General features: G+C 48.8%; 1 protein-coding gene across 3 annotated transcripts in view; it reads right to left on the reverse strand.

The window, feature by feature from the left end:
* Positions 1–26,588, reverse strand: part of RNF123 (ring finger protein 123) — a 49,923-nt gene extending 23,335 nt beyond the window's left edge. Inside the window, exons 1-32 of one of the 3 annotated variants that reach the window (XM_026857393.1) lie at positions 26,283–26,588; positions 25,488–25,681; positions 24,411–24,495; positions 21,790–21,869; positions 20,883–20,980; positions 19,646–19,700; positions 19,252–19,337; positions 18,393–18,479; positions 17,802–17,869; positions 16,780–16,905; positions 15,913–16,027; positions 14,993–15,097; positions 14,736–14,861; positions 13,470–13,562; positions 13,203–13,276; positions 12,617–12,734; positions 12,067–12,166; positions 11,535–11,596; positions 11,386–11,457; positions 10,612–10,732; positions 9,686–9,787; positions 8,596–8,702; positions 7,863–8,061; positions 7,108–7,253; positions 6,837–6,920; positions 6,083–6,190; positions 3,126–3,303; positions 2,020–2,094; positions 1,517–1,604; positions 1,171–1,258; positions 957–1,041; positions 76–102 (exon numbers count right to left, since the gene is read on the reverse strand). In XM_026857393.1, coding sequence (XP_026713194.1) covers positions 76–102; positions 957–1,041; positions 1,171–1,258; positions 1,517–1,604; positions 2,020–2,094; positions 3,126–3,303; positions 6,083–6,190; positions 6,837–6,920; positions 7,108–7,253; positions 7,863–8,061; positions 8,596–8,702; positions 9,686–9,787; positions 10,612–10,732; positions 11,386–11,457; positions 11,535–11,596; positions 12,067–12,166; positions 12,617–12,734; positions 13,203–13,276; positions 13,470–13,562; positions 14,736–14,861; positions 14,993–15,097; positions 15,913–16,027; positions 16,780–16,905; positions 17,802–17,869; positions 18,393–18,479; positions 19,252–19,337; positions 19,646–19,700; positions 20,883–20,980; positions 21,790–21,869; positions 24,411–24,495; positions 25,488–25,569 — 3,040 coding nt within the window. In that variant the 5' untranslated portion in view covers positions 25,570–25,681; positions 26,283–26,588. Of the gene's footprint in view, positions 1–75; positions 103–956; positions 1,042–1,170; positions 1,259–1,516; positions 1,605–2,019; positions 2,095–3,125; positions 3,304–6,082; positions 6,191–6,836; positions 6,921–7,107; positions 7,254–7,862; positions 8,062–8,595; positions 8,703–9,685; positions 9,788–10,611; positions 10,733–11,385; positions 11,458–11,534; positions 11,597–12,066; positions 12,167–12,616; positions 12,735–13,202; positions 13,277–13,469; positions 13,563–14,735; positions 14,862–14,992; positions 15,098–15,912; positions 16,028–16,779; positions 16,906–17,801; positions 17,870–18,392; positions 18,480–19,251; positions 19,338–19,645; positions 19,701–20,882; positions 20,981–21,789; positions 21,870–24,410; positions 24,496–25,487; positions 26,250–26,282 lie in introns of those variants that run through there. The other 2 variants (XM_026857391.1, XM_026857394.1) reach the window with 2 other exon arrangements.
* Positions 26,589–27,826: the final 1,238 nt, after the last annotated feature.

Here is a 27,826-nt window from a genome sequence, read left to right on the forward strand (position 1 = left end):
TAGACAGAAGAGGGGAAGGAGGGAGCTCTCTAAAGCTACTTCACCAGACAAAAGAGGGTCACAAAACAAACTTACTCTGGAAACTAGCAACAGAGAGATCTCCTGGGCACCCACAGGCAGGAGAGAGAAAGAGAACAAGAGTGCCGTTAAAACAGAGACAGGCAGCTCTCCCCACCAGACGGGGCTTAGTGTGCATCTCCACATGCCACCTGCCCATGTCAGGCTGCAGCACCCTCTGTCCCCCATCCCCTCTCCAGGAGCAAGGTCTGGCACAAAGCTTTCTCCGCAGCAGATGGCGGGGTCAGGAATGTGTCCAGGCAGGCCCAGATCCTGCAAAGGTGAAGCTGGGGACATGTTCTTCAGCTCAAGAAAGGTACTTTCTCCTCCCCATGTCCTTCTCAGCCACAGTAGAGCCAAGGAGCCCCTGGGTTCAGTGACAGTGCTGAGAATCAAACTGTAGTGCCAAACACAGGACAGGCTCTGAGAGAGATGCCTGGTTAAAACACTCCCTCCTTGCCAACTTGTCCAGTGTCCTGCCTCCCTGGGCACCCACTCCCTCTCACAGGGTACCTACTGCTTGGCACACTTGCCAACTCTTCCCCACAGCAGCTTCTTGCTGCAGACATCAGAGAGCCTTCTCCCAGGCTTTCAGTTTGGGATAAAGCTCTGGCACACCTCTCCTCTCCCTTGAAGGGCAGAATCCCTCCTTGTGATGGATCTAACCCACCACTCCAGCATGCAAAAGAGTCACCAGCTGATGCAGAGAGCCTGAGGATGTACAGGAAAGGTAATGCTGGCTGCAAAGATCAGGCCTGGATATTTGGCCAAGATCCCCCTACTTCAGCAGCCATTTCACCAGCTGGCCTCACCCATAGTAGGGACAGCTGCTAGGGAAGAGGCTGGTCCTCCCTCACCACCCATCATAATCCCGAGTGCCCATCCCCTGCCCCACTCACTCTGCAGGCTGGGGAGGCTGGCATCCTCAGGCTTGGTTTTCAGCAGGTGTGGGAGCCGTGTGTATCTGTACCCAAAGCCACAGCCCTGGTAAAAGAGATAAGGAAAGATCTTAGAGGCTGAAAAACAGTTGGGTTTTGCTGCTACTGGAAAGTGAAATACTCAATGTCCAACCAGCCCCAGCCATTGAGAGGGGCAGGGATGCAGGTTGCTCACCCGCCACAGCCTGACGAGAATCCAGTTGGTCTGTGCCCAGGGTCGCTGCTCATAAGGAGCCAGGAGGTTCTTCATCATGGAGATCCGCCTGCCAGGCAAGGACACAGATCAGCCCAAAGGGTTTGAGGACAGGGGATTAAATATGACACACAGTTGGACCCATGGAGCTGGGGCAGAACAAAGCCACAGGTATAAGGGTGATAGAAGGCTCCCAAATCAACTCCAGCACCCTGCTGCAGCTCCTGAACCCTCAGTGGTGCTTGGCAGCCCACGTGCTCCCCTACCCAGCCCTGTCACCACCCCAGCCCTGCCACAGCTCCCCGGGAACAGGCAGGGCAGCACTTACTGCTCTTCTGGGATCCTCTCTACAGCACGCAGCGAGTGAGGGTAGCAGACGTAGCTGGCCAACGCCTGCATCAGGGAGTCCCGGATGTCTGAGGAGGAATGAGAAGGGATTAGGGCAGGCACCCAAGGACATGCAGCAAACCAGGGAACATCTCAACACCAGAGGCTGGGAGGGACTGACCCTCACTTTGGGAGGCACACTGTCCTAGCTGATGTGAGAGCATGCTTATGCTCAGACAGCTAAGGAATAACCCCAGATCGGACACAGAAGTAGCTGAGACATGAGTTCTGGTCTCAAAAGGGTATCCTAGGTCATGTACCTAACCCTGGAATAAGCAAGACACACCAGACAAGGGCAGTGACCAGCCTCTCTTTGTATATGGAAGCATAAAGCACTCAACAGATTCAGCAGACAGATCCCAGCAGAAGTCTGGTGAGCCACTGGCAGTGGGACTGGCCAGACCTGCAACACCATCACCCCAAAGCAGAGGAGTGCAGCTTTACCCGTGCCCACGATCCTCGAGTCAGCAAAATGCTTGGCCAGAATGGCAGCGAGGCGCATCAGGGTCTCTTCGTAGCCTGCAAAGAGAAGGAGGAAGCAGGGGTCACGCCAACGGCCTGATGGGCTGCCCTGTGGTCCCCGCATTCCTGTGGACACAGTGCAGGCCATGGAATTAATTTCTGCTACAGCTAACTGCAGCTTTGTTGTGTGTCTAGTTGTCAAAACAGACAGCTGGGAAAACACATTCATCTCCAACAGCGCCTCTCACCTCAGTCTGCAGAGTCTGAAACAATCAGAGAAAGATAAAACCATGCAATTGAGTCAGACAGCAAGGGAGAGATGCCCAGTGCAGAAGAGGCTGAACAACACAAATAACACCCTAGATCTATGCAGAAAAGCCATGTCCAGTCTACGGACCCTGAAGAAATCTGCTATTGCTCAATTCTGCTGCTCCCTGAACAGCAGACACAGCCTCCACTTAAAGATGTCAACACTAGCTATGTCTTGTTGGTGGGAACAGAAGCTCTTCTTATCTTTGCGGGTTCTGGAACGCACAGAACTACTTGCTAAGAGCTCAGTGAGATCTCTTAGCCAGGAAAAGCACAGAATGTGCCCAGAGGGAATTCACCTAAACACAGACTCTTGACATCGAGTGGGTGGTCATCTCTATCGAAATGTATCCAAATCCCAGGCAGATTTAAAAGCAGTCCCAATTCCTGCACTCACTACACATCTCCTCCCACCCAGAAACCAGCAGACAGTGGCACGCACTGCTGGGGCAATCACATCTTCCAGCATCCCAGCCCATTCCTGGTACTGCCTTGGAAACAAAATCCATAGCTGCCAGTGATTTCCACTACAGCCAACACTGCAACAGCTTTGGGCAAGGCATGGGCTTCCTGCCTGAGCACAGCAACGGCCACAGCCCACCCATGGGTACCTACAGTGCCTGTCCCACAGCACACGGACAATATCCTGGTGCAGCACATCACAACCAGGAAAGGACACAGAAGGGATGATGCCCAGTTACCATTACTTCACTCATAAGGAGGTGGCTTGCTCTAGACTTTTATCAGGCCAAAATTAGCAAGGCCTCCCCATCCCTTACCTGGAAGTTCCTCCATGCTGTTTACAGGGCTGAAGTAGTTCTTGAGTGCGCTGTAGCTGTTCATAGCCACGCTGAGGTAGAACTCAGGCATAAAAGCAAAAAGTGAGCCAGTCCTGTCACCATGCTCAATAGTGCGGATGCACACTTGCAGCAGCCAGTAGACATCCTGCATCTTCTCCTGGACAGAGAGAACACAACAATCCCCATTCAGTTTTGTCCAGTTTTGTTATATCTTTGGGAAAACATAACAATCAGCACCACACAGACCTCAGAAACATCTCCACGGCTGAGACATTTCTCAGACCACTGCCCTAAATTCATTAACCAGATCTCTGCCATTCAGTCTTTTCATAAAGCCACAGAGGTGTCAGGTAGAAGGAACAATCAGAGATCTCTACAGCAACCTCAAGCTCAGAGAACAACCATCACCAGCGTGACATCAGATCAACAGTGACTTTGTCTCACTGAGCCCTGAAATCCCTCAAGGACTACCAAGGTAGGGCACATCTGACCACAGAGGCCTCACTGCAAAAAAGGTGTGCTAGTTTTTATTCCAACTGCACTGGCTGAAGGAAGGCAGGCAGGCACTAGCAAACCCAGCATAAATGCTGGAAAGAAAGCTGGTCCTTTGTAGGAATTAAATGCGAACAGTCTGAAAGCTCATACCAACTCAGATCTTTGCAACAGACAGCCACAGCCTTTCAGATTCTGTGCCAGCCATTCAACCAGATTTACTGTCCTGAGGAACATCAGCCTCTTGGTTCTCTAAGCAAAACTCAGGGGGTCCTAAATTAAAAACAGGAAATTGAAGGGCATCTGCATAACTTTAAACTATAAAAATCAGCACCAACAAAGCCACAAAAAGAGGAAATATTTCGTATCCTACAATGTCAAGATAAGCAACAAGCAGTTTGCATAAAAATAGATGGAGGAGGGTTACACTTCTAATTAAAAAAAAAGAAATTAAAATCAGAGGTGCAGATAAGTGATTTCATTTGCTTAGTGGCTTTTCTAAAGTATGTGGCTACCATCTTTGGGAGATTTACATGGGTTTGTTCTGTAAATTAGACTGAGCTAGTGCAAATCAACCAAACTGACTGAAAGGCATCTTTATCTCAACACTGACATAGATCTCAACTCAACTCTTGCTTTCAGGATAAAAAACAATTGTGCAAACAACATTAAAGAAAGCTGCATTTAGTTTTATTAAGACCTGATAACCTCAAAATGTCATTTCAGGTATTGCCAAGCTAGAAGAAAGCCTACACCAAGAAGGTACAAAGATGTGATTACCCACAGCGTGATGGATAAATACACAGTTGCAATAAAATAAGCTGAAATGGTCTTCCCACAGGGATGTTTTGAAGGCAGGGTTAACTCCTTTAAAACTGAAGAGTGTTTTTAAGATGCAGCACTCCCTTTTGTCCAACCTTGATTCCCTCAGCTCAGAATAAACTAGTGACAAATTCCCCTGAGGAAGGAGCAGCCTCTCCTGCGCTCTGACCCTCAGCACAGATCAGGACCTCACCTCTAGACAGAACCAGTCTCTTTCTCTCCATCAGCATCAGCAGTGCCTGCAACACTCACACGGATGCATCCCTCCATTACACCCAAGTCCCAGGGACGCAGGAGCCCGTGGAGTGGACATCTCCACTGGGAAACAGCAGGGACCTGTGATGGCTGTGAGATGGAGCCCTGCAGGTACAGGCAGTACAGACAAGCTCCTCTGTGCAGCCCATTCTCCTTCAGAGCAAGCTTGCTCAGCTCCTGGGGCACATTTCACAGCCCCAGCCAGCTAACCAACTGCTCTCCCTGCGGGCCATGCAGGCCAGGACAGGAGCACAGGCAGGGAAGGCTCTAACCTTCACTCCCAGATGCTGCTGATTCATTCAGAAAGGTGACACCACACTCCCGATGGGAGGTGGGTACCTGCATTTAATAGATCATCTAGTGTTTCTGCATGGCCCACGGCAGATACCTGAAATGCACACTGGTAATGCCCCTCAGCCTTTCAAGAGCAGCCCGGGAAGAAAGGTTTATTTTCTGGCAAGCAGAGGCTTTGCTAATACAGCTGGAGAGCTACAGCGCAGCACTGTGTCTTGCGGTCCTGCTCTGGGAGTGAAGGAGGGGATGAGCAAAGCACTCACGAGCAGAGCCACTGCAGCTCCACCAGACATGCTCATAGGACCTACCATTCTTCCCCTCCTCGTTTACACCCTGGGACACATGCAGAGATCCTGCTGCCACCCTATGTTCAGGGAAACATGTCTTCCCCAGTACAAAAAAGCTGCGAGCAGAGATGGGGCAAGGCAATGTGCAAGGGAAGACAGGAAGAAGAGATCAGCAGAGCGTTAACAGTGGAACTGATCACGAGAAAACAGACTTCATCCTGGAAAATAGGGAATGTAGGGAAAAAGGGACAACCTGTGCAAACAGTCATTACTAAATGTAGAGAGAATGTATTCTGCATGGGAACCAAGAGAAGAAGGGGAGAACACCTGAACAAAACCCCCTAGGCTTGGATCCTGCAGATTTCAGGAAGAACAGCACTAGTGAGACCCCCTTGTGACACACAGCACAGCTCAGGGAAATGGTTTACAGTAGCCTCTATCCTCTAAACATGCCCTAAGAATTGAATCTCCCTTTGACATGCACGTTTATGTCCGAGCTGCAGAGGCCTGATGCCCCAAGGGAAAGCCTACAGCACCATGCACAGCTCAGAACAGACTGGGCTGTGTCCTAACAGACACTACAGGACCAAGCCTGGGACAGGAGGGAATTCAGGCCTAGGAAGGAGTCTCTGATGCATGAGAAGGGAAAAATGAGCCCCAAGGATTACCAATATTGTTCCAACACCAGGGAAAACAACCCTTGTGACACGCAAGCCAAGCGGCACAGGTACAGAGGCACACTTGCTCAGTCTCCTCTGAGCTGCCTCACATTATGCTCCTGCCCACCTTTGAATAAATGGTGACATTTATCCAAGCAAGGCGTCGGCTTAAGTGATTGAGCTTCTCAGAGAAGACCTTTTGGCTCTTCAGCAGTTCCTCGTGGATGTCTCTTCTCTGAAAAAGAGTGCAGAGATGTGAGGGCAGATGTCACTGCCATTTATAGCATCCTGTTTTGGAGCTGTGGACAAACAGTGCAAAAGCAAATACCACCCTGCAGCTAGCTAGGGAGTCCTGGCAGAAGGGAAAGGGATCAGCAGCCTTTCTGTGGAGGGAGTGGGAATCAGTGTTATAAAGAGCTCTTATCAGTCTCAGCTGCAGCCTATGAGGCTTGATGCAGATGCTGGTCCAATGCGAGCAGCAGCTTTAGAGTCAACTACTGTCAGACACTTTTTTAATGCATCATCAGATACACCCAGTCTCCAGCAGCTGGAATGGGACAGATGTGTCCCCAGTCCAGCATTCGAGAGTTCCCACCCCAGGAGACCGGCTCCAAGGTGTCAGCAGCATATGGAGGTTTGCAAGCTGCAACAGCTTGTCTGGGAGAAGTTGAAGTGGTTGCTTCAGTCCCTCTGTTCCTTGAGACAGTGGTACAATGGGTTGGCACAGTATGAAATGCAGCTGCCAGCTCCAGGCATGGGTTACTACCCCACCCAAGACACTGGTTGCTCCAAGGCTAGACATCACCCACTGTGCTTCATCCTTTCTGCCAGATACTGAGGGTCTACCAGAGAGGGAAGCTGGGAGTCCAAAAGACACTTACCCTCTTTGGGCAGCGGCTGATTTTTTCCTCTGTGTCTTTCAGTGCCATGGCGTATTCATTAACGTCATCTGACACGCCAACCATCTAAAAATCAGCATATTCCAACAATAAACGAGGGTTTTTTTCCCTAGACATACAAGCATGCAACTGGATCCCCCCCCAGGTTCGGGAGAAGAAAAGGGCACAGTCACTAAATAAGCAGAAAACAGGGAGTCACTATAGAAGCATGGGCATTGGGGGAACAGATTCCTGTGTAGCACATGCCACTTACCTTCCCAAGCTGCTGGTGAACACTGAGGTTGTACATCATCACTATCCCATCCAGGACTTCCAGCAGGGAGTTCTCTGTGATGGGCTGGTCTGGCTCCTCTGGGGGTCTGCCCAGTAAGAGACCCTCGTTTCCATGGCTGCCTTCAACTGCAATGCATCCCCAACACAGGAGAGAAGTTCTCAACAAGGCATTTTGTCACCTCAGCTTCTGCCTGCGCCTCTCTGAAGCCAAAGGCCTGCTGTGCCTCTGTAACACAGTGCTCCTTCCCAGTCCATGTGAGTCACCAGATACGCTAACACACCATTCCCATCTCACTGCCTGCATTAGGTTGACCTGCCAGATCTGCTTAAACAGATCCGGGCCATGAAGTCCTGCTTCCTCAAGCCCTGCACATGCTTCAGAGGCCTGTCTGGCCCAATCCAGCAGTGACGGTGCTGCTACAGTGCATGTCATCCTCCAGCTGGTCTGTGTTCAGAGCAAGTGTGGCTACAGCTGCCTCTGAACTACCTCGCTGCAAAGCCTCACTGCACTTGCAGGAACCGAGGCAGCATCTCCTTATAGGCAGAGAGTGACAGCATCACTACTGTCATGTTCAGGATGGCAAAATGGTTAACTGTGGACCTGTGGGTGTCAGCATGCCCTGGGAATGCAAAGGAGCAAAGCTGGCAGTATACTCTTGACAGTACTGGGAGCTGGAAGATGCCAGTCTCCCAGGAACCATCCGGGCCACGCTAGCACACAGCAGAAGTACTCACTGTCCTCCTCTGTCCGCTGCTCCACACTTAGGGTGCGCACTTTGATCTTCTCCAGGGTGCCAAGAGGGCGCCGTGGGTTCATCAGGCTGACGGCCGCTGTGCTGAGGAAGCGGTTGGCACGGCCCAGGGTCGGGGAGCTGAGCCAGCCAGGTCTGGCAAGAGCTCCGCCAATGGCCAGGGCAGCAGAGGGACGCTGAGACTGAAAAGAAATTAAGAGAAAAACATTTCTAGCTGTTTGGCTGTTAGCTGTTCCTCCCTTGCTCCTGCAAGGATGTTGGTATAGATGCAGTGGCCACTGGAAGGCAAGCAGATATCCTTCCTATCATGGCTGGGCCAGCAGTGCCAGGTTAGCAAATGAATAATCCACCCTCTAAGGATACATGCCAGATACGAGCAGCAGATATGCACAGCAAGAAGCTGCTCTGTTGGCAGTTGCCTTGCACTCTTTCAAAGGCAAGCACCGAGAGCTGCCATGGAGTAGAGAGGGCATATTCAGATCAGTGGGTAGTGAGAAAGCAGAGCAAAGAAAATGTTGCTGCTCAAACTTGGTGCATCCATGATCTTGCTGATTTCCAGTGATCTTCATGCAAGTGCAGCTGTTTATCTGGTTGCCCACAGACTGGTTACAGTCCTGGCCCAGACTTTCATCTAAAGCAAAGCTCTTCTAGCCAGAGGCTGAGCTTGGTGCCCTGGCACCAGGGTTCCTGAAGTTGAATAACAGTACACAGCTCACCTGTGCTGCTGATGTTGCTGATTCCTCATCTTCATCGAGATCATCCATAGTCACTGCCTGCAGCTCTGCAGGGTCGATCAGGACATTGGCTTTAGCAGCCAGGTCATCTACACAGAGAACACCAAAGCTGCTGTGAATGCAGGAGTCACCCTTCACTTCCCATGACACAGCCCTAGGCTTACCCTCTGTCCTGCTTCTCAGCAGTAGAGAAGCAGCCAACCAAGTTGGATGCTGCATCAGAACAAGCTCACCTTCCCCTCAGCTTCTTTACATGGAATAGGTCTGCCCTTGCTAACACAGCAGAGACCAAGCAGCGATGGGTGCTGCTCACCCAGGACCTATTTCTGTTCCTGGTCCTACCCGCAACAAATAGAATAAACTGAGGAACTGCAAGACAACCACCAGGGCCAAACAGAACTAGCATAGAGAAGGAAACTCAGGGCCTGAAACTATTTTTTAAGCATGGGACAGCTTTTCAGTGCTGTCCCATGATATGTCCCCAAGTCACTAGGGCTGAGACTCAGACCAGAAACCATTCTCAGCTCAGAGGAAGGTTGTGCTGATGGCTACGCTGTACAAAGCCTGAACAACCAAGTCTGACAGAACAGCAAGGGCTTTTGAACCCTTCCAAAATGGAGGCTTTGAGACTACTGCCAGAGTAGCACACTGCATACAAACACACAGTACATATGTAGGGCTGTTATGGCTTGCCCAGAGTGGTACAACAAGTAAATCCTGGACATCCTTCACAGCCAGCAGAGCCAGGCTGACGATCAGTGCTTTGACAGCTCCCAGCCCTTGGCTGTGGTGCAGCAAGAGCACCACACCAGAGGATATTCCCAGAGTAGCCCCTGCCCTCCATCAGCCATAGGCCCCATTCAGCAACATAAACAGTAAACTGTTAACTTAAAGGACACTCCAGGCAAGAGGAATGTTGTCTTTTTCAGCATAACTTGCATTTCATTAAAATTCAAGTCTCCTCTCCTTAAATTTAATCACAATTCATTACCCACAGCTCCCTTCCTGAGATGTCTCTTGGGTGAACTCTAGCTAAGACCTGGATGCAGGCATTGAAAATGAGAGCACTTACCCTTCAGAGTCTTCTTAAGATGAGACAGGAGACCTCCAAGTCGCTGAAGGTCAAAATAATCCACCTTCCCATTATAGAAGAGTTGAGGAGGGACATACGCTTCTAAAGCAGAGAAGGAAATTTGGTTTTTTCCATGAGTCCCATACACAGAATCCAAGCAGAAATGTAAGCCCTCCTAAGAGAGACCCCAGGTCCCAGCCTGGACTAACATTTAGTGACAGACCCCAGGGCCCAGAGTAGGAATTTAGTAGCAACTCTTGTCATAAAAACACAAGCCATTAAGGCAGAGGTGATTTCCACAATTAAGCATCAGATCCAAGCAGAAACAGGAGCAATCAATGGCCATCAACAACAAACCTCCCAGAACTTCCACCCTCCCAGCCACAGTCACTGGGGGAAAGCTCATCACTTGGCTACTCCAGCTCTGTCACTTAGTCCCACAGGGATTGTAAGGCACTTACTAAATCTAGAGAAAGGGTCAGCCTAAAGTAAAAACGAGAGTGTCAAGCAGATCATGGCAAGTCAGGCAAGGCAGCGTTTGAGGGTGGGACTGACTTGATTTCCCCTTTATCCCACAGTCTGGGACACCACAAAACCAGACACCTCTCTTCCCCTAAACTTTGACTATGGGATCCGAGCTGCTCTTCCACAGATTCAAAATCAATACTGGACTCTACTCCAGAGCATACAGGGGAAACTAGCAAACAGTATAGGTGACTCTTTGGAAGTCCCAGGTCTGGATGTTAACTGGTATAGAGCCACACACAGGAATTTCCCAGGGCGACTGGGAACTACAGACACAGGGTGACAGATGGCTCAAGCACCATGCGAAACACAAAATTTCCAGCATCCTGGAGAGCACTGCCAAGAGACAAACCTTGTCCTAACCACAGAAATGCCTTCAAAGCTTCTCCTCCACGCCTTACCTTCACTGCTCAGTGCAGCAGGGGTCTTTGCCTTGTGGCCATCCCAGAAGAAACGCAGGGCTGCAATAAGCCGGTGCAGGAAGCACACCATGTACTCTGGTGGGCACAACACAGTCAAGTTCTAGGGCAAGAATGAGAGTTCAGCCATCAGGGCAGGTGTGAAAGTGCATCTTAGTCCCAGTGGCCACATGGAGCAGGAGGAAACTGTGTTCTCAGTCTTCAAGTATCTCTAGCTTCCAGCACTGCTAGAGCACCCAGCCCTGACAGTAGGCAGCAGTTTCCACCTCTAGAAAGCCTAGAGAAGGATAGATACCACGTGCTCCACCACAGAAGGTAAGGCTGATCATAAACACAGAGGTGCAGGTGCAGAAAGGGTTTACTGCAACAGCAGATGCCTATCTCCTAAAGGTGCAGGCCAACACCTGACCCAGGGCCAGAGGAACAGTCCTCCCCTGGGCAGTGAAGAGGGTGCCAAAGCCAGCAGGCCAGCTGTGGCAGAGCACTCCACAGCCATGCTCCCCAAGAGCTTTTGGGAGGACATTCAGCTCCCACCTAAGGCTGTTTCCAAGGACTGCTCTCCTATAAATCACTGCATAGGAGGTGGATGTCTGGTTTCTAGCCTCAGGTCTTTTCCTTCCTGCTCACTCCCCACCATATCTAGACCTCAATTCATCAACTGCTAGAAGAAGCCCAGCAAAAAGGGCAGAGCTGCAAGCCTGAAGGTGACAAAGAGCTCTCTGTAAGGACTGCAGGAAGGCTGGCCCTCTGACTTACCCCTCTGTTGCTAGCATTTTCCTGAAGAAACTTGCGGAATTTGTTTAGGAAGATGTATCTGGAGGCTTCGCCCTAGCAGGAGGAAAAGCAGGTGGTAAATCTATGCCTTACAAGTCCCGTGATGTGGAGAAGATCTACAGAGCACTTACCCCTCCTCTGTCCTTGTTGTTCAGCAGCAGCTTCAGAATCTGAACCTGGAGACCTTCCACCACTAAAATGGGGACACACATCTGCCATCAGAAAACAAGCATGGGAGAGCAACTACTCGTATTAACCCCAACTGCAGTACCCTGTCCGCAGGACAAAGGCTACCTCCTCAGCAGAGGGGGCCCAGGAAGAACCAGTGCCAGAAAAAAGCCAATCCCATCACTGAGATTTTTCTCCTCTGTCACCTAGCAATAAACTCATCCACAGCTGATAAACAATGCCCCTAAAGGGGCTTTTCAGTTTGCTCATGCCCCATGGTGGGATGCTGCAGGTCTGTGCAGAGGGGTCCCAGCACTCATAACCCTCCACCAGATAACGTCATGCCTGGCCCCTGCCTCTGCAGCACAGCCTGGCCTGGCAGGAACACAGCTGGACTTCAGATCGTGAAAGGGATTTGGAGACAGCTTCATGGTTGGTCCCCCTGGCTGCACAGAAGATATGGGATCTTGGCAATTTCCCTCCTTCCTCACAGACCTTCAATGCGTTTCTTGAGCCGCTGGCAGCCTCTTTCATATGCCCGCCGCCTCAGTCTCTCCTCAGCACTCTCCTCCTTCACCTCCTTACTCTCCTTGCCCTGGTTGGGGAACAGACACTGATCAGGAGGAGATCACTGTACGACGAAAATGTCTTGTCAAATGGAGCAGAAACTCCCTGAAACAACAAGCCAGTGTGTGACTGCAGCTGGAAGAACACCTAAACAGTGCTTCCTTGGCCTTGTAACAAGGGCAGGAGATCTTCTGAGGGCACCCAAGTCAACATGTAATTCCTTAGATGCTGCGAAGTTCCCTTCCAAATCTGTTGCATCAAAAACTGTCCTCATGCCTTGTCCTGAGCAACACACCCCAGACATTCCCTCTAAGGAGACAATAAAGATGATAGGGCAATGGAGAGGCTACAGCTCTCACAGCTCTGCAGGGCCCACCAGCTGGAATCATGGGCCAACCAATTTCTTCAGCCAGAAAATAAAAGGGACAGCAGACCACAAAATTTCTTCAGTTTCGTTAGTGGATGTGCATTTACTCACCTCCTTGGTGAAGCGATTTGGCCACCACGTGGTGGGAATGAGCTCCTGCAAACCAGCCTCCTCCACACGCAGCGGGCTCTTAATGTAGAAGAACACAACTGAACGGAGCACATCGAAGCTGTGGCCAAGTTAAAGCAAGCACAGAAGCTATGTCGGGAGAAGGTACAGGGCATTTCAGAGTTGTAGTGAGAGACCCCTTTCCAAACAACCACTCAAATCTCTGAAATATCCAGAGCCCTCTTTTCATGGGAGAAGCCCCACACAGTTATCACAGCAGCTACGCAAATGCTAACACGGCAGCTGGACTGCTCTGGAAGTGGTTTTGCTCTAGGGACATTAGAGAGCAGAGTCAGGTAGAAATTAAGTCCTCTGTGTTAGTAGGATGTGAACTATATGACACTACTTCCCATCCTCAAAGAAGGACTTTGTAGAGAACAGTGTCAGGCAGACAGAGGAAACGTGAAATTAGAAATGACCTCTCAAAGACAGGGTGGCTTCTGCCTCCCAGAACCTGCAGATCCTTGAAGTCTCCTTGGCTGCATTATTGAGGGCATGGGTAACAGATACTTAGAGGCACAAAGGATACAGAACATTGCTGAGTAGGTATTTCCTGGATTTCTCATGCTTCAGGACTGCAATGGTGAGCCGGAGGTAGTGAATCTAGGGAAACAGGAGAAGCAAAAGTGACTCCATCTACAGAAGAGGATATGACTCTCCAATAGGTACAACGTGACAGAACTGCCATCTCTGGATCAAACAACTGCAAAATCCAAAACATCATGTACCTTGGACAAGGGGACATAACAGAAACTGGCTAGTCACAGATTCCTGGGCATTCAGAAGTGAAACTCACTTGTAATCCCAGGTCTGGAATGATGGGGGAGAACCTGTAAGCCCGCAGCAGGGACATCAGTAGCTGCTTGAGGCACTCATGCACTTCATACTCCTGAGAAAATAAGAAACACATTGAACAGCAACAGCACGGAGTCAGGAACACCTATAGTTCCCAGAGTGTGACCTTGGAAGGAAGCATTCATTTCTGAACTGAAAAAGCAGGTGCTCTGAACCTCCAGTGTTTGTCCATCTGACTCCACAGGAGAGAGTCCAAGCAGAAGTTGGTGCCATTGTTTTGCCACAGAGAAACAATTTCTGCACTAGTAAAACCAACCCAAAAGTCATCTACAAAAAGCCAAAGTTCTGGTCCTATTTAGTTGGTCTGAGTCACCCATCCTCATATCCCCCGCACCTAACCAAAACAGTGTTGGCAGAACCAGCCCAGAAAGGAAAGAAGTTACTCTTGTGTAAATGTGATGATGGGAAGGTTCTCGCAGCAGGATGAGAGCCAACTCTTCTACAAACACAGCAGCCCTACCAGGGTGTTCAGCTTCACTTCCAAAATGATAGGCCTGAGGGGGTCATGGCATTATTAAATTAAACTTTTCATGACAGCTGGCTGGGCCAGCACCCCTGTGCTGTCTCCAAGCAGATCCCCAGCAGTGATCAGCTCTGTGTAACCACCCCAGTGCTCCAGTAGCACCAGCTTCCCGGTGGCTAGCAAAGGCTGCCTCAAACTAGTGTCCCAGGAAGGCGTAACCTCATCCAGCTTGGACAGGAAGGGTCATGAAAAGTTGGAGGAGGATTTTCCCCATCAGTGCTGGAGGTGGTGAGAGTGCAGTGCCCATTTCCACCCCAGTCCTGCACACTCTCATCGACTGCTTGCAGCACATGGTGGCATTTAAGACTTCCACAGTCACATAAGCCTTAACAACATCCAAGAGACCAAGTCTTTCTTACTGATAAGTTCATGTTCTCAGAAGCAGGAAGTTATTCAGCATCACCAGTTCCTTTAGCAGTGGGAGAAGCTTAGAAATGCCTTGTTAGCTCACTGCCAGTGTCACCGTTACCAATTACTCTGCATTCAAGCCTCATTCCCTGAGTGTGAAGCAGCAGCCAGATGAGCTAGGTAAGAGGGTGGTCTACCATAAAAAAAATGATCTTGTCACCAGGAAGAGAAAGAAGCTGATCACTACCAGCATTTTCTAGGGAAGGCTCCTGTCCTCAGCACCTCCCAGAGTTTCCCTGTGATCCCTGGGGAGGAACCAGCACCCAAGCAACTCACCTCCATAAGAAGCCACATGAGATCCAGCAGCTGTTGAATAAGTGGATGGGCCTCCACTGCCCCTCCTCGCTCAAGGATGCTCAACAGGAAGGTCATGAGCACATCTTCCACCAGGTACACCTTGCACTGCAGACAGAAAACCAGGTTAACAGTCCTCCAAGGCACAGTCACTTGCCAGCAAAAGCTGAGATTCACCTCCCCCTGCAAGCACAATAGCAGGCACCTACAGAAACTTGCAATGTGCAGGCAAAACTCACCATAAGAGGTGAGAAATAATTGAAGATGTGGGCTAATGTAATCAGCACTGTGGGTTCTCCCTGTAGCTGCCACATGGATGTGTCCTTCTCCACCAGCTTCCCCTCCTGCAAAGACAAACCCAGAAAAACACATGACTTGGGTCCAGCACAATCCACCCATACACCAATGACTGAATGACCCGGAGGCCTGCAGCAGCCACTGTTTGCTGTTCCATGACTGATTGCAGTAAAGACCTTGAACATGGAATTTAGGATGGCAAAGCAGCCAGGCCCGCACCTCTGGAGAACTGTAATGCAGTCCAGATGGCAGTCACTATCAGCCACATGCATGCACCTTGACAATGTTTTTCCAAAACGGTTCAAGCGTACATGGTAATTTGTAAATGCGAATCCTTACAGAGGAGGCAAACTAGTAAAGCAGGCCTCCATTTAAGCCAAGACCATAGCAGATGGAGTTCCCTATGCTTTGGGGATAAACATATCATCTCTCACCCTAGCAAAAAAAAATGGTTTCTAGCAAACAGCACCACAGCCAAAACAGTTCTCAAGGCAGACCTGCCAGAATGTCACATCACTGCACCAGGACATCAGTAAAATGTTCAGGACATGAACAAGCTTCTTTCAAGGCTGAAAAATCAAATCCAGCAGTTCTGGCCCTTACAAATTTCATTCCCATACTGGGCATGAAACTTAACAGAACTGAGAACAAAAAAGCCCAGCATAATTTAAGTCCTGGAACTATCAGGAATCCGTTTTGCAAGCCAAAGAGCTCCAGGGACATGCATGTCCCATGCAAAAGCATACAAGCATTTAGACTCTCAGGTGTATGGAAACATCTGAGCTGCCAGCATGTCCTGAGAAGTGCAGAACCACATTTCCCAGCATGGTGACCTACAGACCACCCAGTGACATCAGCCTACCGTCACATCTATTCCAATATGGATCACATTCTTCAAGTAGCCTAACAGCTTGCGAGCCTTCACTAGGTCTGCAACAGGAGGATCTTGCAAGGGGCGGTAACCTTCCACTGGATAAGTAGGCAAGTGTTAAGGTAAAATGCAATCTGATCCTTTCACGACTTCTTTTGTTTGTGCAAGGAAAAGACTGTGTCTCCATTCTACTTCATACCCATGCACGCCTCAGTCACAGTTCAAACCAGTGCCTTCTAAATGGACAATAAGCCACAAGCTCTTATCCCCACTTCCTTAATATTGCAAGCAGCAAGTATTTCACACCACGCTTCTGCTCTCAATAGAAAGACCAACAGGAGCCCCCACTAGAGCTATCAACAGGCACACCCAGGACTGCTGTGACAGGACCTGCAGGTTTCAGCATTGGCACAGGAAGGCAGCAGGCAATGCTAACACCATGCCAGGAGGTCCCATGTGGTTGGGAGGTAGAAACCAGTGACCAAGAAGCTCAGCAGCACAGCAGCATTACAAGTCACAATATATTGTGATTACAATATCACAAGATAGTGAAATCTTTGCAAGATCTCAATGCCTGGGAACAGGCAGCCTCCAGCTGCAGCAGTAGCTGCTGATTCCAAGCTGAAAGCAAATCTCATTTCAGAAACTTGTCAGTGACCAGCACTGATGTTTGTGTGCCCTGCAGTTCTGCTCCAGCTGAGGGGATATCTGGCTCTTCTCTCCTTGGCCCTGCTCTGCACAAGTGCCAACAGAAGAAAGTGAACTGCAGTGAGGTATGTATATTCTACAGCTTCCAAAGATGGTCTCAGGACAGGCCTTTCTCCCTTTAGATCTCCTCTTCCCACACCTAAAGGATATCGGAGTGGACGGCTTCCAAAGTTAAATGCAACAGACTCTTTGAACGAGAGGCTGATGGCAGGGAAGTAAGCCATTCCAGCACCCCTCGTGATGTTATCAAAGGCGGTTCCCAGAGATATGCCATTCCTGAAAGAAAGACAACCCACAAGATTTTAGTCACAGTAGGAAGGTTTTGAGGTCAACTGGGCAATCCAAGTATCTGAATTCCCCTCCCAGCAACTTGCCCACATGGACACACCAGTCAGTCATGCCTCCTGTCACTCAAAGTGGCACACATGCAAACGTCACAGCTTTGCTGAGTAACAGCCATGGGAAGCACTCCCATTTCCATTCAACAGCACAGCAAGACACTGGAGTCTGCACAACATGCAGAGCTCACTCGGTTTCAAGGGCAACCCAAATCCTTACGAGATCACTAACCAGCAAGACGTTTTAAAGGCAGATGACATTTTTGGCCTCATCCATTTGATGTTGGTGGAAATGGAAGGAAAATGCTCTCAATTTACTCTTCTCTAAAAGATGGCATGGAGCATCTAACAGCTCTTAATTCTGGCTGACTTGTCGCAGGCTGTAGCTTAGGGCCAGGGAGCAACTCTTATTCAGGCTGGCCTCTACTCAAACTCATGGGAGTTGGAGGCTGGAGATTTATCAGCCTTTCCACAGCTCCCTGTGAATCCAGGACAGTCAAGGTCTACACTGACCGCAAAAGCAATCAGTGTGGCTCAGCCAACTGTAGTATGAAGCATCATGAGAGATGCCCTCCCCTCCAAAATCCTAGCAAACTTTACCCACACTTTGTAGCTTGAACATCTTTCTGCCAAATGCTCTCACCTGAACTTGGGAGACTCAACAGCCCATTTAGATGGTTTCCGAACACAAAGCAAAAAAGCAAAGGCTGGAACTACCAAGGAACTTAAAAGGGAGAGTGCAGAAATAGGGCTCAGCCACCTGCTGAGCAGTGAGGAAACCTTTATGTTACACACAGACATCAACAAATCAGGGAACTGGGCAAAGATGCTTACAAGCAGAAAGCAATGGTGCCCTCATCAAGGTCTATCAGACAGCTGACGATGTCTCCTGCTGCCCAAGACTGCAGTAAAGGGAGAGAAAAGGTTAAACTTATATCCAGGATGTTCCCACATCAGAAGAAAGACTTTAACCCAGCCAATCCCTCGTGATTCAGGGTTGAAAAAGAGAAAGTTCCTTCTCACAGCAGCTCACATTGCATTTTCAGACACTTCTGGAAGCTGCACATAAGCCACTGATTGGGATTTTTTTTTCCCCTCCAGCACTAGGAACATGCACAGGATCAAACGTGCATTTATCCCAACACTGCATTATCCTCTGACGTGCTACTGAGAGCCAGAACCTTCCAGAGACCAACAGCAGCTCTATGCTGGGAATTGGTCTGCTAGGGCTGCTAAACAAAGCACCCACATAGCACCCCTAAAGCACAAACAATTGCTGATACACAGCCTCCCCAAGAGCAGACTGAAGCAGTGAGGACAGCTTGAGGGCATTTCACAAGGCCCAGCAGAATCCAGCAAGCAGAAGGAGCCACCTGCTTTCTTCTCCCTACTCTACATCCCATTCCTGGGAGGAGAGCTACTCACTTTGCCATAGTTGGTAGTAGTCACGTTCCACTTGCGCACCCTGTTTCCATCATACGCATATGAATCTGGCGTATCTCCAACTCCTTCCTGCACCAAAGTATAAAAGAGGCGACTTAGACCAGATCAAGCATAGAGGATGCCTCTCACTGCAAGAGTGGCTTTAAGGGGGAGACCACCAGACAGGGAGAGCAGCTGACAGCACACATGCTCTGCCTGGGAAAAGCCCTCACTCTAGGAATGAATACAGTGGCCTGTGATCTTTGATTCAGAGAAATACACCACTCCCAACTCATTTTTTGGGTCAGAAGAGTACTGGCATCACATCCTAGACTTCCAACTTCTGTCAAAGCAGCCCCCCAGGATGCCCACCACCTCCCCTCTCACACATTGCAGAGTGGCAGGTTAGTGAAACTCTGCAGCTGACAGCCCTTCCCAGCATCAAACATCCCACCCGGTGCCTGAAAAGAGCTGGCCTGGGCCTGCCTCTCCTGGGCAAAAAAGCCCCATAGTATCAGCTGCTGAGGGCCATCCCGAGATACAGGCTGCCAGCACTGCAGACCCACACACTCTCTGGAGAAGAAGCCAGCTGAAAACCAACACACAGCAGTGGCTATGTGCAGCAGGAGCACAGCAACACACCCAGCATACAAGGCTTTCACACCTTGCACCATTCTGTGAACACAGACCAGAGTCTAGTAAATATATTTAAAACAGAAGACCTGGTGTTTCTAGTGTGTGTGCGCTGGGGACCAAACGCCAGCGAACAGGAACACAGCACCAATGCAATGCTCCACACTGACCTAAAAAAGCAGTGGAGAAACACAGAGCAGCCCTGTGCCATGTGCAGCAGTTACACTACCTCCTGATTAAATCTGCAGTTGAGAGTACACCAGCCAATCTGCATGAGTCCCTGGGAGGAGATGAGCACCTCGTAAATCCATTTCCCTGAACAAAAAAGAGATGCCACACAGTAAATCCCTGTCGCCTGGCTCATTGCTAGAGAAGCAGAACCTGAGACTGCTCCTACAGAAAAGAATGTGGCACACAAAGGAGCTTTGGAACAGCCCCAGCATTCCCTTCCCACCTCTTCACACCAACATCACACAACCCTCCATCATGACTTCCTGGAAAAGACAGTGGATGAACTGGGGAAGAAGGGGCTCAAGATCTAGATTCAAGAGTTTTCTAGTTGTGTAACCTTTCACATACTTCCTGGGGTCTTTTCTCAAAGCATCACCTGCTTTTCTCCTTACCTTTATACACACAGGTAGTGGCCCTGATGGAGCCAAAGTTACTGTGGCCAATCACCTGGACCAACAAATAAAAGATATTTTAAAGTCAGACAAAAGACAGTTTTGCTCAGCCCTACTCATTCCCTCTGTCCTAGCCCTCAAAACCAAAGTGACATGGAGAGCTATTCACAAGCACAGTGTAGGGAAGAGACAGGACATCCTCCCCATCCCAGCAGCTGTTCTTGGAGCTGACAGGCCCTGGAGAATCATCCAGGTCCTCCCCACAACTCATCTGTTCTTGATGAGCCCCAGTGAAGCATGCAGCATGGCAGCAGTGCAAGGGCAACATGGTGACAGACACATCCCCAGTGAATTGTGACAGGTATACAAAAGTGACTATTATACAGGAAAGACATCTGAATCCTGGACAAGTTAGAATAAAAGTATAGATTCAGGGTGTCCAGATAAAAGCCCAGGACTAGCAGATAACATGCTGCCCAGAAACTGAATCCTGTTAACTCCTGACTCTCCCAATCTCTGGACAGACCATGAAGAGATGAAGGTAGCAACAAGGAATTCACAGGCACGTCAGTCTGATCCGATATGAGGGTAAGTTCTAAGTACAGCCAAGGTAAGCTACAGTGTGTGGGTAATGGCAAAGGGGAGACCAGGGCAGCCTCCTCTGGTAGAGGTAAAAAAGGATACACAAAGGAGGGAATGACTACAGGAGCATGGGACATGTGTGCACAGTGAAAGGCTGAAAGTGCAGAAAGTAGGAAAGAATTAAATTCCAGTGGATTCTTTCAGCTGATTTTCTGCATGAGGAATATCAGCTAAGGAGCAAGCAGGGAGCTAGTGGAAACAAAGGAGAAAGAAAAGCCTCAGCTTCAGCCTCTTGCCACCATTAAAGAAGACCAGAAGGAAGGAAGGAAGAGGCAGTCTGCTGGAGGGAGGGACAGGAAAGCTGGCTGCTGGCCTCTCCTCTGCTTAGCCAAGCTCTTCAGTGAACCCCTGGGTCAGGGTGATCCTTTTACTTCCTCACAGTTCTACTCAGAGCTTGCTGAGGCTTAGGGGTACTGCTAGACATTTTCCCAGGAGAGCTCATTTCCTCCAGGATCCTGCAGCTTTCTGGGTAGACTCCGTTTACAACACGCTACAAAGCCAGTGACAGGGATCTGTTATGAAGAACAAACCAAGAAGCCCAGAGTGCTTTTAGTCCCAGGAGACCATTTTGTGCTGCACCCAGCATCACACTCACCCCAAGTAAGTCATCATCGACCAGGAGGAGCCCCTCAAAACCGCTTGTGTGGTCCAACACCACAGTAGAGGGACCAAGCCGTCCCTCTGCTAGCTGATCTGAAACAAGAGTTGCAGAAAACCTGTTAGGGAAAGGTGTGCAGGGTTTAACAGTACACCCAATGAGTGCCTCCAGCTAGACTACAACAGCACCTGGATTCTGCTACAGTGGAGGAAGACTAAAATAGTGTTACCCATGTTAGACCATGAGAACCTCAGGAAAGGAGACACCAGTGAGATTTAAAAGGAAGTTTTCACAGCAACACACAAGGTCTTAGCTATGCAGCATTCAGGTCATATGTTAAGTTTTCCACATTGCTTGAAAATTTTACTTCGGCAGAATTCAAACACCAAACTATAAGCCAAATGTTTGGCCAACGTATCACACTTTGATTGCAGCCAGCAAGAAAAATTCTTCTTTTTAGGAGAGGAGCCAGGTTGTATCCTGCCACATCCTGACTCATTCAGGGAAACAGACGCTAGCAAGGATACAGGCAACAGCCTGAGGCCCAAACTGAGTACCTAGGGGAGACCAATATGTGAAAACTGTCAACAAGCCTCTGCATTTTCCACTGAGGATAGCACTGCACTCTGGTGGTCACAGCAATGGCTCTGCATATCATTATCAGTGCTTTAAAACTGCTTTTCCAGGCATTTTCACACAGAAATATGCTGCCTCCACCTGCAAGCAGACCTGCTCCAGGGCTATCTGATGAGCCCCTCACAGGCAGGATTTGAAGGTACAATAAATTAGAGCACAGGGGGCAGAACAACACTCACTCAAGGAACTATCTTTCATGATATAACTTGTCCTCCCAATTAAGCAGCACAAGCAGAAGCACAAATTGGACAAATATTCAGTTCCCTACCTCGACTGTCTTCAGAGCCACTCTCCTCTGCCAGCAACCTGTCAAGGTGTTCCTGCAGGTTCTGGAACGTCAGGTGCTTTCTAGGAAATAAACATGCACAGAAGCAATTCAGAAAACAATGTCTCCAAGTCTTAAAGAGTTTCAGTCCAGACACACGTGTCCACACAGTCCTGCACTGTGAGACACAAACCAGGAATTTCTGTCTATCTGTGTTTCTTGTCATGAATCTGAGGATTTTTCTGCTGTGTTGGGGCAATGACTGAACCAAAGACCAAAAATAGCGTGAACGAGGGATCTTAAAAGTCTTCAGTCTGCTCAGGAGTATTTTATGGCAGTAAGAAAACTATACTGTGGTACAGTGGCAGTAAGAAACCAGCTGTACTACCAAGAACTGTGGACCACAACTTTGCTGCAGTCGGCATCATACAAACCTGGCAAAAGTTTTCTTCCCCCAAGTATTTTGTAATACAAAAGAAAACAGAAGACCACAGCAGCAACTGAAGCAGTTCAGACAAAGGTCAGGCTAGCCCAGCATCCTCTCTCTGACAACAGCCAAAACCATTTTGTTTTCATAAGGAGAAGTCTCTCATGTGCTCCCTTTGGGCCACTGTTTTAGAGAACTTTCTCATACTGCCCTCCCCTCGTTCTCTTTCTTCAAGGCTAGTTTACTTAGCTGTTTCTTGTACAAAAGACATTCCAGATAACTGTCTTGTTCTTACCCTTCCTCAAAACCTCTGCAGCTCTAAAACACCCTTTTGGAGTTGGTGAGACCAGAACCACATGATAATCGAAATGAGGGTAAACCACAAATTTATTCAGTGGCATAACGATCCTCCTTATCCTACATCCCTTTCTTTCCTAATAATTCCTAAATTCTTACTTTCTTTTTCTGACTTAGTATCCCTACGCCAATCTCATTCCTACACAGTAAAAATCAGCACAGGGCCCACCGTTTTGTGCACAATGTTGAGGCTGTTTCCCTTCCAATACTTTCACTTTTCATTTCCTTGCACTGTTTCATAGATCATATCACTGTCCAGTCACTATGACAGCCACCTTACCTTTACATTGCTCTAAATAGCTTTGTAACAGCAGCAAACTTTCCTACCTCATGCTCTCTCTCCCTTCCAAGTCTCCTAAGGATACATGGAATAACACAGGTTGTGTTGCAGGTCTTTGAGGGACCCCCGCAGGGCCTCCTTTTACTAGTTGCTCCTATCCCTGCTTCCCATTTCCAAAGCCATCTGTGGAACAATTTCCCACTTCCCAGGACTAGGGGTTTCCCTAAGACTGTGGTGAAAGACCTCTTGAAAGCCTGATGGATGTGAAGATGCACAGAAGTGGAATCAAGAAATCGGTTTTGCTTGGCATGATAGAAGGTGACTTCAGCAAAGCAGTTCAAGCAGCTACCATGAAGGAGGAGTTCTAGAAGGAGGTTAGAAGAGTATGAGACAGACATCCAGAGAGATGAGTGCAGTGAGTTCCTCTGTGAGGAATTTAGGCCTCTGAATAGAAAATGTCATACCATAAAGTTGCTCTCATATGGCAAATGTTATTTTCAAGACCTATTTGACTGCTACTGGGATTTTTACCAAATAGTCAAGTCAAAGGAAAAGGGTGGAAGGCAGGGAAGAAAGAAAGAGACAGATCAGTCCAACAAACTATCAGTTCTCTGCTTTCAAGTCATTAATCACCAGGCAAAGAAATCAGAAATACTGAAAACCAAAATGCTCAGCCAGATGGAATATTCCAAGGCACACTGGCAGGAGAGCTCATGGCAAAGTAACATGACCCACTTTGCCTCCCCCCTCCGCCATAACTCTAGCTCACCAAGAGCAGAGAGGGCCAAGAGCTATTTTTAGCAGCTCTGAGCTCACATTTGAGCTGGCAGTACTAAGTATAGCCCATGGAATGTGACCCCAGCCACTCTGCAGCACCACCAACCAGCAGGAACTACACGCCTGCCTCACTCTACCACACTTGTACCTGCCCTGAACCTGTCTAACCTGCCTCTGGCAAAAGAGCTAAGTGCAAGGGAAATTTTTCTCATCCAAAGCTACAATCTTCTGGGCTACAGGGTGAAGGAGAACTGAAAACAAATAGAAGAAAATGGACACTAAACAGGAATTTTATGTTTCTTCTCATTTGGTGACTCCTAATAATAAAAGTACTAACAGTTCTACAGCCTGAGAAGTGTATGGCATTCCATATACCAGTAATAGCCTTGCCTTTAGTTTACAGTGCACTGATGACCTATTTTTCTTTCCTGTACTTAAAACCTGTGTATTTTGCACTTCCTTACAAGTAAAGAGGGAACAGGAACAATAAGGTGAACGCCTACTTGCTTATCTATTTCAGAAATATTGCCTAGTGATTTCATATATGGGGTTTTTCGTGTAAAAAAATCTGAAGAATCCTTCCCAGCAAGCCCTGAAATTTAAAAAAGCCATTAGAGGACAAGACCTAAGAGTTAAGAGTAATCTCTATAATGCGGTGCTGCTGTGCTTTTAACAAAGATCACTGTGTGGCACTAAAAGATCTTTCCTTTCACTGCAGTGCTGTATATCTGGGGACTGATACAGCATCGTTTGCCATCTAGTGAATGAGAAGAAGTCTGATACCTGTAAGCAGCTGCAGGCTGGTTCCCATCAGCATTGGTAAAGACCCGATGCAGATAATCATTCAGCAGCCTGCTGTTCACAATCCCTTGTGAAAAACAGAAAGGAAATAAGCTTAGGGAGTCGGGAGGTAAACTCAAACACTAATTTCATGTACAAGCAAGAAACTGGTAACTATGGGAAAATGATGTTCAAGTTTGCAGATCAACACAGTGCAAAACACAGCTTCAAGAAGCCATTCATCATCTTACTGTCTTCACTAGGAGCCCTAGAGTCCAGCATTACGGGGTGCATCTCCACAACAAGGGGTCTTTCCAACCTGAGCTGCTCGATGATAGCAAATGGGAGGTTATAAATTGGTCCCCACAGCTGGAACTACATCCTCAGGAATGCTGCTGCGCTGCTTCCAGATAAACTAACTTCAAAAGCTAGAAGTGGGAACTCAATTTCATTAAAAAAAAAAAAAATAAAATTATCCCTATTGCAATTCCTGACATCCTATTCATACCTAGGACATTTTAAGTAGCTACATCTCCTAACTGCACTAGAAGATGTTGACATAGAAAGGCTTGCAAATGCAGCTCATCTCATCTAACCCACAGCCCTCTTTAATGATGTATGCCTCACTTTAGCTTTCATTGTGCAAAACAATCCCTTGCGTCACATTGATGCAGCATGCTTTATTTCTGGGTGCGAGAGTGCCCTCAAATGCTAGATTTGTGGTCTCATAAGCACCCTTCTGCTGGATTGACGAGTCCAAGAAAAAACAGACTGTCCGGCAGGTACCAAAATTTCACACAAAACGATTAATCTAAGAACTTGACAAACTGTTAATCCTGGAAGGGGAAGTCCCTGAATCAGACGGGACAAAGGCAGGCAACATAACATTCTCCAGCCTCATAAGGAAGGGCTGTGTGACGAAGTCTCATTTCAGTTCAGGGATTTACCCAGCTTCAGCCCCACCACACCTTACATCAGCAAGGTAACTGCAACTGGAAGGCAGCTAATCCCAAGTGAGGCAAGGGGGGGTCACCCCATCCACAGTGGTCCTGCTTTCACATGGCACGTACAGGCCCATACCTGTGACCTTGGACTTCTCTGGCTCAGTGCTTAGCCTGTAGTTCTTCCTTGAGAAAGCAGTCCCAGCACCTCTCGACGTCATTCTTCACAGGCACCACTTCCAGAGTGGACATAAGACAGACAGATGCCTAGAACAGAACTTGCTGGGGAAGATGCTGCCTTTAGACTTCTTCCTTTCTTGGAGACTGATGTACCTGGATTGAACAACAGGGATAAGCAAAAAATAGCCAGAGTCCTTGCACTAACAACTTCATACAGGAGCCAAAAGTCAACTAACTGCCAACACTGCTCTCAGTCCCACCTGTCCAACAGCTCAAAATCTTCCCAAAGCAGACAAGACATTATGCCACACTCCAGACAACCACACAAACCCCACTGCAACCAAAGGCACAAGCAGAAACAAGCCAGAAACACAGGCAACCTCTGCACCAAGTTCGATCCAAAAGCCCTGAGCCAGAATAGGGCTGCAGCTACCATCACTGCCAAACACCACCAAAACTGGCAACTGCATCACACTTCTACTCATGTCCTGATGAGACATTTCTGCCTTTCTCTCCCACACTGTATTCTTTAAAATAGGAATATACACCTGGTTAACCTTCTGTTTAGCAGGTTATTAGATTATTCTGCTACCTAAACCAGAGAGACTGAGAGAAGGAATGAGACAAATGCAGATGAACTGGACTACAAAAGAATATCATTGACTACAAAGCAAAAGACCCCACTGACAGTTTTATAGGGACAAAAGCAGACACAAGTAGAAGTATGCAGAAGCATTCACAGGTGAAAACCTACCATGAGACTAAAGATTCATGACCCTTCCTGGTATCAGGAGAATGCAAAGGATGCTATCGGAGCAGATCTGACATGTGCCAGTACAAAAAGAATAAATTCAGGTTGCTAGTTTTAACCAGCTTTAAAATGTTAGGTTACATCCTTCTGTTTGATTGCCTTAATAGCTGACCATCACTGACCAGCTCTCTTCACTAGACAGCCATCTGACAAACCGCTTTGTGACACACAGAGCAACAGGAAGATGCAACAGGAGCAGACTGTGGGAATTGCTTGCCAGCAATCTTATACTGAGCAGAAACTAAGGTGAACCCAAGAAAAGTGAATGAACTTGCCAAGTGATGCAAGTGCCACAGGAATTCCAGTGGCAGAAGATCACTTGAGCTTCAGCTAGACTCGGGAAAGGATTTCCTAAAGCCTCTTTCCTCAGGGCCACCCCAGCATACAGCAGTGGAGCAGCACGGCCCAGTGTCCCTCCTGCAACACCGCCAAGTGAAACCGCAGGAACAAAGCAAAAACCAGCCTGGATCAATGGTTCTGAACAATCTGCATCAGAGACTCAAAACAAGGAATAAAACAATTAAACTATAAACAGAAACACATCATTTACTACCAAAGCTGAGCAGACAGCACAACGTGTGCTCTTCTGAAATTACTCTGAGAGACATGATTTCACCTCTGTCAGGAAAAGTTAAAAACACCCGAGGGTGGCGGTGGGGTGCCCCCAGCTCTTCCCAAGGTGGGGCCAGCTCAGTACCCGCACATTCAGGCTGCCCAGGCGAGGCGCCCAGCTTGGCCACACTGACACCGTACGAGGTGCACTGCTGGCACTGCTGCAGTGTCAGGGTTTTTTTGGTTGGAGCAGATGCTGCTTTCAACAGGTCAGAGAAAGGGCAGAGCAAGGGGACACACATCTGCCCCTTCACTGCTCCCAGGTACGATTCACAAAACTGGCCCTGGCAAAAACACCCAGCTCTGAGCCTGGCCACGGGTTAAACTCCTTTCTCTGGGCAACATCACGCAGCTTCCAGCTGAAGGGCAGAATAAACAACACAGCAGCAGCCAGATTTTAAACTGAGCCGACTGGAGGCAGACGAGGAGGGCTGAGGAGCTGGGCCAGCAAACGCAGCTTTGTCCGGCAACTCCGACTAAGCCCCCCCCACTCTCCCCAGGGCGGCGGGGATGAAGCCGGCAGTGAGACAGCCGGAGACCAGGCCCCCGCGCCGCTCGGAAAACTGCTCGGCGTTAATCACAACCGTGGGTCTCTGCGCCCCCCCTAGCCTGGCAGCACCCCCAAACCAGAAATACCGGGCAGCGCTGCGCAAATCCAGGAACCGAGCCTAAAATCAGCAGCGCCGGCAGCACCCCCGAAGCTGCCGGCATGCCCCGAGCTCAGCGACACCCCCAACCCGGGCAGCACTCCCTGCAGCCACAGACACCCCCCCACACCCCAAACCCGGCGGCACGCTCCATGCTCACACACGCCCCCAATCCCCAGAGCCCAGAAGGCCCGGACAGCCGCGGGAGCACCCCCCAATCTGTCTCTT

This window comes from Athene cunicularia, assembly GCF_003259725.1.
Source record: "Athene cunicularia isolate RWA chromosome 12 unlocalized genomic scaffold, athCun1 chr12_part1, whole genome shotgun sequence".
Taxonomy (NCBI): Eukaryota; Metazoa; Chordata; class Aves; order Strigiformes; family Strigidae; genus Athene; species Athene cunicularia.